The 10806-nt window shown below is 35.4% G+C and overlaps 1 protein-coding gene across 1 annotated transcript; it reads left to right on the top strand.

Annotated features, from left to right (window-relative positions):
• Positions 1–4315: 4315 nt before the first annotated feature.
• LOC115886276 (cadherin-23-like) lies at positions 4316–10800 on the top strand (the record flags this gene model as incomplete). The annotated part of the gene is made up of 13 exons (XM_030905367.1): positions 4316–4327; positions 4419–4813; positions 4870–5147; positions 7314–7727; positions 7817–8031; positions 8084–8357; positions 8422–8690; positions 8757–8895; positions 8970–9216; positions 9270–9675; positions 9734–9922; positions 9980–10112; positions 10171–10800. Coding segments are annotated over exons 1-13 (3601 nt in total), but the record flags the coding sequence as incomplete, so codon positions are not given.
• Positions 10801–10806: the final 6 nt, after the last annotated feature.

Genomic DNA, 10806 nt, shown 5'->3' on the forward strand with positions numbered 1-10806 from the left:
AGGTTCTTCAGTTCCGTTTTAAGTTGGTTTTCACTTGGGATGCAAAACGGTTCTGGTCCAGTTAATGGAGTATTCGCTCTTCTTCTAGCTAGATCGTTTGCTTTTTCATTACTGTGATTTTTCTATAAGTTTATATTGTTACAACGTACAGCAAGGCAAAACCTGTGCAAAGTACAGAGACTGGCATGTACCTGCATCATAGGTGCAATGAGAACATGTCCAACAGCAGCAATGGAGGTTATTCTAGACCTAACACCACTGCACATCGTCGTCGGTAGTTATGTCAATGCGACAATGATTAGAATGATCATTGACGGAAACAGTACTGGGAGAATTTTCAGGTCAGGGGCTTGGAACACCCTCAAAAAGAAAATTCCACTTCTCCAACTCCCAGTGGATGACATACCCAGAATTTACAACTTTGAGAAACACCTCACTGTTGTATTGAGTAATAAAACGATTGGGAAGGAAGAAGCGCTTACTCAGCATAAACAAAAGACCATACCATCACGTGGTATACTGATGCTTCCAAAACCAAAGCAGGGACAGGGATAGGAGTATTTGGGCCGAAACTAAATACTCCCGAGCAATGGGCACCTACGCCAGTATCCTTCAGGCAGAAACTTACGCTATTGAAGATGCGTACAATTTATCTTAGATAGGAACTATCCCGAAAACCGGAAATTGTCATCTATCCGATAGTCAAGCAGCACTTAACGCGATCAACTCAGTAACCATCAATTTTAAGTTGGTCAAAGAATACAAGCTCAACAAATTAGGCAAAAATAAAGTCCACTCCTACTGTGGGTGCCTGCTCACCAAGGGATAAAGGCAATGAAAAGCAAATGATCTAGCGAAGAAAGGAGCGAACACTCTACTAACTGGACCAGAACCGTTCTGTTTTCCAAACGGGAACCAACTGAAAGCGGAACTGAAGAATCTGGAAGACTCCATCCGTAACTTGGAATGAATTGTCCTCCAACGGTCTAAGACACTCGAAAATTTTCCTCAGAACTTACGACCGAGAAAAATCAGATTTTCCTTGATTTAAGTAAAACAATCTTCGGATTGTCTTCGGGGGTCAGGACACTGTCTCCTCAACGAACACCTCAGTAGGCTGAAGCTGAGAAACAAAATGGAAACACCAGGAGCCTTACTGAGTGCGCAGAGACGGCGACCATTCGTGCCATGAACTTTGGTACGTCTGATGTGGAGGATGGAGGAGCTGGCCTCTGTGGAGCAATCTCAGATACTGGCTTTTTGTTAAAGCCCCTGAGACTGTATGATGAGTTATAACTCGTTATAACTCAAGAAGAAGGAACACACAATAGATCTATGAGGTCGCGGTGATTAACTCTCTAAACATTCCACATTCATAGGTTTATTGGCCAAATTAAAACTAAAATAACCGAGTTTCTTTATTTATTTTAGATTCGATTTTCCCTAGTATACCTACCAATTCTCGCTTATTTTATCGTGTGCGAGTTCACAAAGTCAAACTCGCAAAGACAACTCCTTTATTTCGCAGTTCAAAGTCGAAAGAGTGCTTTTAGGAGTACAATAATAATATGACAAGTCGCGCAAATCTAATCTACAGTTCATCTCTCAAAGGGATTCGGTTTCTTAAAAGCAACTAGAACGCGAGTACCTACTTTAAAATGCTTCTATGTGAGTTTTATATTATTTGTGTTTTATTACTTTGTCTTTCATAAGAATATCTATGTTTTTATACTTAAAAAATATTCAAAAGTAATATAACAGTCAGAGACAATTTGAAATTTTAATTGGTATACTGGGCTGGGTGTTCTTCAAAAGAGACTCGCCTCCATAACTTATTTATTTTTTCAGATAAAAAAACGAGATTTGGTATACCGTCACCCTAGAATAAGATTTTTCTATAGACCATTTCGATGAAACTGAGAAAACAAAGTTTAAAGTTTAAACTGATGGATATCCGTGAACACTATATTCCAAAATGGTTCTATTAAACATATAAATTAAGGGTAATATAAAAACCTATCAAACATATGTATTTATTTTGCTTTTAGAAGTGTTTAGAAGCTTTATTTAAAAAGATATTAATAGATTTAGATTTGGATATAGAACAAATGTGTCTATTAGCTGTGCATTGAGACGATTTTAGGGATATAGAACAAAATAAGGGGATATGGAATAATATAATACTCATTTAAGCTGATTTATTTGTATTTCAAAATATTATTTCAACAACACAAAATAACTGAAATGGAGACATTAAGTAAAACAACATAAAAAATAAAAACCTAAAAAATACAATAGTAGTAATTATTCTTCTGCATTGTTTATTAATAACTATCATTTTTTCCGCCTATTTGTTTGGTATGTAGTGTTAGAATAACTTAATCAGATTTTAAATCTGATTTTAAACTTTCATTGGATTATTTAAATGTTTTTGGCTATCTAATTCAATTGTCAAATTACATAGAAATAACGCCAACCCAGCACAATATTTTTCTACTCTAATGATTCTTGAAATAATAATTTCTGAATATTTTTTAAAAGTTAACTCGCTAATGGAAAAAAAATATTGTTTTATACACGACGATAAAATTGCATTATCGTCCCCAGAAATTAATTTGTTTTATATCTTTTAATACAAATTATATTTTCTCCATTTCAGAGAACAACACTATGAGGTACAAAATATCCAGAATCCTCCACATACTCCCAAAAAACACCTTCAAATAAAGGAAAACCAAATATAGAAACAGAATCAACGACTTTACAGGCCATACAAATTTCGAATGCAAGAAACGAACATGCCAATGAAGAACTTCCTGAGAACATTCACCGGATTTTTCGTGAAAATCAAGTTTAAACCGGCACGGATCAGTGTTAGTTTTAGTGTTTACGTTGTGTTGTGTTTGCTGGTGGTTCGTGTGGAAAGAAGCGCGTGCAATAGACCGCCAAGATTTCTTATTGATGGCCAAACTGAGATCGTTTTAAGACTGAAAGAAGGCAAAGAAACGCCGATAGGTAATGTAAACATTATTAAATTACTTTTTTAAACACTATTTTTATTTGCTTTTGTTTAAAAAAAAACTTAATAAAGGGCAAAATTTATACGATTATTATTATATTTCTTTCTGGCGTGCGTAAGTGAAGAAAAGCGTTTAACTAGTACTTTTGGACAATTTCGTCAAATAAACTGCCGGACATAATTATCGGGACAAGCAAAATTTTAAGGTAAATTTAAAGTTGAATATCTCTTGAACTAAAAAAGATTTTGGGATGCGGTTTGGACCAGGTTTTAGATGCATCTATTGTGATTAATGTACTATGTGGTTTTCGAAAATATATTTAGCGAATTCTCGTATACAGGGTGTTTTATAAGAGTGTGAAAATTTGATCAAGAATCTTTTTTACCGCAAATTTAAAATTCTTAAAAAATCGAAATTGTTACCAAGTCCGATTAATCTGTATTGAAATTAGAAAAAATAATTTGATCGGGTTTTTATTTTTTTTTGTTTTAAGGAAAATACGGCGTTTTTTCGAAAAATATGCATTTTTAGTCATACGATGGTCCTAAATGATACAAAAAGCTTTGTACATTCTGCACATGCCAAAAAATTATTGATATAAAGTGTATCTAAAAGCACATAACTAACACAAGTTGAAAAAACCTTCAAAATCAGAATAATATTTTTATTTATAAAATAAGTAGATAAATTATAATAAAATTTATGTTTATTTAATATTAAATATATTTTTTTAACACCCTGTATTCATCGGTCGAAATTTCTGTACAGCTAGTTTAAGATACACGCTATATCAGTATATTGTGTGCCTATGCAAAATGTACAATGCCTTTTGTTACATTTAGAACCAAATGTATGACGAAAAAAAATCATATTTTCCTTAAAACAAAAAATTAAAAATAAACACCAAATTGTTTTTTCTAATTTCAATGCAGATTAGTCGTACATAGTTAAAATTTCGATTTTTCAAAAATTGTAAATTTTCGGTAAAAAAATTCTTGACCAAATTTGTACACTATTATAAAACACCCTGTATACGAGAATTCGCTAAATATATTTTCGAAAACCACATAGCATCTTAATCACAATATTTGCCACAATTTTGAAGCAGCCTGTATACTCTATAATAATTTTAAAATGTGTATCTTAACCGTCCCTATAACTTTTATATTTAATGTTTTTTTGTAAACCTCGAAACAAATGAGATAATGGATTTTACTCTACCGTTGACTCACCCTATACAGTTTATTTTTTAATTAAAATGACAAATAACAACTCTCACTGTCAGATATTCTCTAATGAGACAAACTGTACATAAATAAATCCAGGATTTCAGAGCTTACTTTGTCCAGAATTTCCAAAAACTTATATGAAAACTCTAACTAAAACACTTTATTCCAGGGTATTAACGGTACCTTCCAAATGTACGTCAAAAATGCCAAAGATTTATTCGAACTGACCCCTAACAAAGCTACCAACGAAGCTACATTCACTATTAAAGTCAAAAATAGTACTGCACTGGACTACGAAAGAATAAAACTACTAAACTTCACAATTGTAGCCAAGGAAGTAGTTAAAGTCAGTCCTAAATCCAGTGAAGTACCGGTTATAGTACATATTTTAGATAGAAACGATAACTATCCCGAATTTACAAAGACTTCTTATGAGGTTTGGGTGCCAGAAAATTGCGAGGTTGGTACTACCGTAGCCTGGGTGCAAGCGCTTGACGATGATTCTGGATCGTTTGGTACAACCGGTGTGAGATACACTAACATTGCTGGAAGTATTTCGAATTTGTATGAAGAAATAACAAGAAAAAATGTTTTAGTTTCATTAAAGAATCTTTTTTTAGATTAAATCTTCATCCAGTGACTGGAATTATCACTGTAAAACTGGAAGGAGGACCTTCATGGGACAGAGAACAAGTCTCTAGGCATTATTTGACAGTTGAAGCCCGAGACGACTTAGGAAATGGAAACAGAAACACCGTACAGCTTATTATTAACATAGAGGATGAAAACGACAACAATCCGGTGTTTGTTCAGACTAAATACGAAGCTAGGTTACTGGAAAACAAGAAAAACTTCGAGGCAGTGCTTAAAGTTGAGGCTAGAGATGCTGATCTGAATGGTAAAGCTATGTTTTGTTAATTTAAAACAGGGTAATCGGGTATTTTAAAAGATTCAGGTCTGGAATTACATCCAAAGGTGATCCAGGTTCCAGTTTAGCCGGATATATATCATTCTAACGTTTATTTTTAATTTAACTAAGTTTTGTTTTGCATAAAGCAATCCGCGTTCAAAAGTTTTATAATCTGTTAGAGAAATCTAATGTTTTTGTTTTGCCAAATCCTTATCACCTGATCATAGTTGTTCTCTCTATTTGGTAGAGGTACCTTAAGGTTCAAATTTATGACTATTACGCATTACGAACTGGATATACTAATAAAAATATAGTCAAGACACAATTTCAACCAGCTTCTTGCTAGAAGCGAAATCATCGGCATTTCATCATCATCATTTTCAGCAACCATTTCCAGTTATGGTGCAGCCTTCCTCACATATTTAGATACTCTCTTTTTAGTTAGGCCCATTATTAACTATTTTGGCTATGCGTGCCCAAGTTATCTCTACTAATTTCCTAATATCATGGTCCCATCTCAGGTTCGGTCTTCTACTAAATATCTTTATTCCTCTTGGGTCTATCTTTCTATCTATTCAGCCTCTTCGGTCCATCGTTGGACATAGGCATCCCTCAATCTCTTCCACTCTTCCCTTTCTGTTGCCGTGCTCATCCATCTTGTGCCTGCATGTTTCCTCAGATCGTCCGCCCATCTCATCTGAGGTCTTCCTCTACTTCTTCTATTCTCCCAGGACCTCCAGTTTACGATGCATTTGTTCCATCGAGCATCCTTCTGTCTGACATTGTGACCGGCAAACTTCCATTTCAATTTTGCTACTTCACTTCTAACATTCCTTACTTTAATTTTTCCTCTGATCGACTCATTCCTTCTTCTATCTGCCAGCCTTACATGTAGCATTTGTCTTTCCATAGATCTTTGAGATTTTGTTACCTTATCCATATTTGATTTTGTCTTGAACTTAATTTTCCAAATGCTGCCCAGGCCAGTGTTACTCGTCTCTTTATTTCAGCTGTTTGGTTTTCCTTTTTCAGTTTAATCATTTGTCCCAGATGAATTACTCTTCAACTTGTTCTATTTTTTCTTGGTTTATTCTGGTTGTTATGTTTTCATCTGTGTTTGTTATGATCTTAGTTTTAGTGTAGTTCATATTTAGGCCTATTCTTCTAGCTGCTGTATCCAGTTCTTCCAGCATTTCTACCAGTTCTACCTCGTGGGTTCTACCTCGGTCTACCTCGTGGGTACCATGCTGTCATTTTTGTGGTCCATCTGTTGTCGTAATTTTTTAGTGGTAAAGTGCACTAACAAAAACATCAGTATCGGTAGAACAAATAACTACGTTCTTTACGTTTGTAGTCAGTGTCATGTGAGAAATATGGGTTTCATATATTCCAACGTACGTCCTTCTTCAATTCTGCCATTCTTTATACTGAAACACCTTGGTTTACCATCTTTAACAACGCCAACCAGGTAAATTGGAATAGATGCAGTGATATTTTGAATCTTTTTTCCGGGATACCCAATCAACAAAGTATGACTGCAATAATTCTTTGTTTTGACAGGAGGCTCACAAGAATGTGTAATTTCAATAAAATTAAAGAAAATATTCCAGATTCCTCCGCTAAGTGGAAATGTTAAAAATATCCGAATAACTAATAAATTTGTCAGTAAATTGTTTACAATTTTTTTCTTCATAAGAGGAGTAAATCGATCTTTAAAAATGCAAAATCGGAGCACTTTTTACGGAAATATAGTCAAAAAAAATTTAGAATTTGGCAGCCATTTTTAAATATTGCGAACGAATGACCATGTTCTGGACCATGTGACCAATTTTGTCAATTACTCCTAGAGGTGCTTAACAAATCCCCGCAACAAAATTTAGGGGACATACAACGGCACACGTGACATAGGCTAGCTCCTAGACTAGACGAAAAAAAAGAACTAAAACTAAATTTGAACGTAGTCCTCGTCTGTTGATTTCTTTGACGAACCTTGTACAATCATAACAAATTCTACAATTTCTTGAATTTACCAATAACGTAACAACACTAGACAAAAATTTTAATAATACAAAATAAAATACAATGAGGTTACGATTCTGCGAAAGTTTTCAAATTCTAGAATTACCCTGTATAAATGATTTTTCTTCTAACTAGGTACAAAAAACAGCGAAATTGAGTACTTACTGTTCGGAGAACTCCACCAAAACTTCACTATAGACCCTGTAACCGGCATAATCAAACCCAAGCACCCGATTGACTTTGAAAACATCGAAGGACCAGAAGAGGAAAATGTCAGAATACTTTACCTTACTGTCAGAGCTAGAGACCACGGGACTCCGAGCCTCTACAACGAGGTTCCGTTGCATATATACATAGAAGACGTAAATGACAATGCTCCCTTCTTTGATTATGTTTTTTACAATGCTTCTATACCAGAAGACGCGGAAGGTGGTACTCAAATCATACAAGTGGAAGCATTTGATCTGGATGGATCATCACCAAACAATCGAATAGTTTATCGAATTCAAACAGGAGCTCTTGATAAGTTTGTGATCGATTCTGAGACAGGTAGTTGAGAATTTTAGTCACGTGATTAAGCTTGACCGGCATAGTATTGCCCACTTGGGACCTCCTTGATAGATAAAAGTATTTTTTAGGTGTTATATCAGTTGCAAGTGGTGCAAACCTGGATCCAGATCTGTCACAACCTAGAAAGAGTCTCTATTCTCTAAACGTTTTGGCTCTGGATGGCGGTCAAGGAGAAAATCAACTCCATGCAGCTGTAACAGTGGAAATCCTGATTCAGGATGTAAATAATAAGAACCCTGAGCTTCTGGACATAGAAGATTTGTCAGTGGAAGAGAATACCCCCGTAAGTTTATTTAGTTTAACTTTATTGTCATTTTATGTGTTCTAATATTTAGGTTGGAACTGTCATAGCAAAAATACGGGCTAGAGATCCAGACGAAACAGCCAAGTTGATTTACATGCTCGACCAAGACAATTGTCAAGCAAAAAACGAGCGAGATATTCTTTTAAAAGCTGATGATATTAAATGCGTTAGTTATTTCAATTTGGAACCTTCCTCTGGAGTCCTAAGCGTTGGCAAACAGATTGACAGGGAAGAAATTGATATGTTCCGGATCAGTGTGATCGTTTCAGATGAGAATTCTGACACAGGACAACAAATAGACTCGGGTATCTTTATTTTTAAAGTATTAATGAATTTTCTCTCTTGGTATTTATGATATAACTTTTTCAGCTACTTTTAAAATTCAGATTGAGGATGTTAACGATAATAACCCTAAGTTTACCCAACCCTTCTACAAATTCAGCGTGCAAGAGAACGGCAAGAATGGTATTTTAATCGGCACAGTTAGAGCAATAGATCCAGACAAAAACAAAACAATATTTTACAAGATCGAGGGTAAGCAACAAAACAACAATTTAGTTCACTTAGATAGCAGTTCTGGAGATCTGGTAGTGGCTAGCAAAATCGATCGAGAAAGTCATCAATGGCTCAATTTTACTGTAAGTCTTTTGAGTCTAAAAATAGTTTTAAAAATACACAAATCTCTTTTTTCTTTTATTACAAAGATTAAAGCCGTCGACTCTGGAGTACCCAGTCTTTCAACACGCTCAGAAGTCCTTGTACAAATTCTAGATGAAAACGATAATAATCCTGAATTTGATCCTGAACCCAAAGCACTCGTTATACTTGAAAATATTCAGCCAGGTTAGCACATAATTGTTATTTGATATATCGTGTATTCTAGGTTATCGGGATCTCACATAGACGTATATTTTTAGGCAGTAAAATAAGTACAATTAGAGCTACAGACGCTGACTCGGGAGAGTACGGTAAAATAACCTATATCCTGGATAGAGTATCGTCTCAAGGAAAATTTGCTATTGACAGTGACAGTGGAGTATTAAGGGTAGCTGAGGAACTAGACAGAGAAGACAGAGCTTCGTATATGCTTATTATAGAAGCTTGGGATAATTACCAATATGGATTTAACGCCAGGGAAAGCAGAAATGCTTTTAAACATCTTAAGTATGTATTGCGACCATTAATATAACGTTTTATTTAATTTAGTTCCTTTATAGTGTCACTCTCTTGGACGTAAACGATAACACACCAGAACTAGTAGTCGAAACAGGCTGTATTAACATCACAGAATTCCAGGAAGTCAACCAGCCAATTACTCTAGCCCATGCCTCAGATGATGATGACCCCAACACTCCAAATGGCCAGGTTATAATCGATATATCCGATGGAAACACTGAAGATTTATTTGAATTGTACCAGGTGTCTGAGTGGTCGTCTCAGATCAGAACTAGAAGTTCTTTGAGGGGTCGACATGGGAACTATACCTTGATACTTAGGGCTCAGGATTTAGGGAACCCTAGTTTACTAACTGAAGAAGCTGTAAGGATATGCGTGATGGATTATAACGACCATCCTCCAGTTTTTGTATCACCTCCACATAATTCAACACTACGTGTCCCAGAGGTAGGTTTAAAATACTTTAATATCATTATTAATGTAATACTATTTTTTGTTATATTAGAATGCTACAGTGGGCAGTGCCTTAGTCCAAATAATAGCCACGGATGAAGATGTAGGTCGTAATGGGGCTGTTAGATACAAACTAAAGACTGACCCAGCTGGACATTGGAGAACATTCACTCTACAGCCTGTTTCAGGAATACTAGAGCTACGATTACCTCTGGATAGGAAAAAACAAAAAATATTTGACGTAATCTAGTACCTTTAAAAGTTATTAAACATTCAGATTCTGAAAATTTATTTTTAGATTCGTGTTGAAGCTTACGATTTAGGTATGCCCACACCTTTAAGTTCTGACCTCGATTTAACCGTCTATGTTAGTGATGTTAATGAATACCAACCCCAGTTTGTTGAAGACGAATATGTCATAGAATTTACAGGTAAATTACAAAAAAATTCTGAAGTTTTTGATGAATAAATTAGTGTTTTTTTTTTCAGAAAACGAAGATCCAGGAATTGAAATTAAGACTCTCCCAAAAACTATCGATCGTGATGAGCTGGAATATGAAGGACCTCCTGCTCCTGTATGTTATTTCATTGTTGCTGGGAATGAAAACGAAATATTTTATTTACATCCTTTTGAACACACGGTCCAAGTAACTCAGCCTTTGGACAGAGAAGAACAAGATCTTTACTTACTACTCGTCAAAGCCACAGAAGACTGTTCACATCCGCCTTCAGTCGAACATTTCTTTGACGTAAACGATGACACTCAATTAAAAGTCATAGTGAAAGTAAAAGACGTCAATGACAATGCTCCCAGATTTACCAGAAGAGTTTTCACTGGAGGTGTCAGCACTGCAACTTCCTTCGGCACCAAGTTCATGCAAGTCAAAGCAGAAGACCCAGACGACGGTCAAAACGCTCTTTTGTCTTACTACCTAGTTGGTAAAGTCCAGATGACCCTTACAGAAGGTCTAGATAGTCTTTCCAGAGTCCCGTTCATTGTAGAAAAAGATTCTGGAGAAGTCCAGTTAAATTTCGATCCCCAGCAAGGCATGAAAGGATACTTTGACTTTATGGTGGTTGTTAATGATACTGGAGGACTCCAAGACACTGCTAGGGTATTTATTT

The sequence above is a fragment of the Sitophilus oryzae genome, unplaced genomic scaffold (assembly GCF_002938485.1).
Source record: "Sitophilus oryzae breed Bouriz unplaced genomic scaffold, Soryzae_2.0 scaffold_47_pilon_pilon, whole genome shotgun sequence".
Classification (NCBI taxonomy): Eukaryota; Metazoa; Arthropoda; class Insecta; order Coleoptera; family Curculionidae; genus Sitophilus; species Sitophilus oryzae.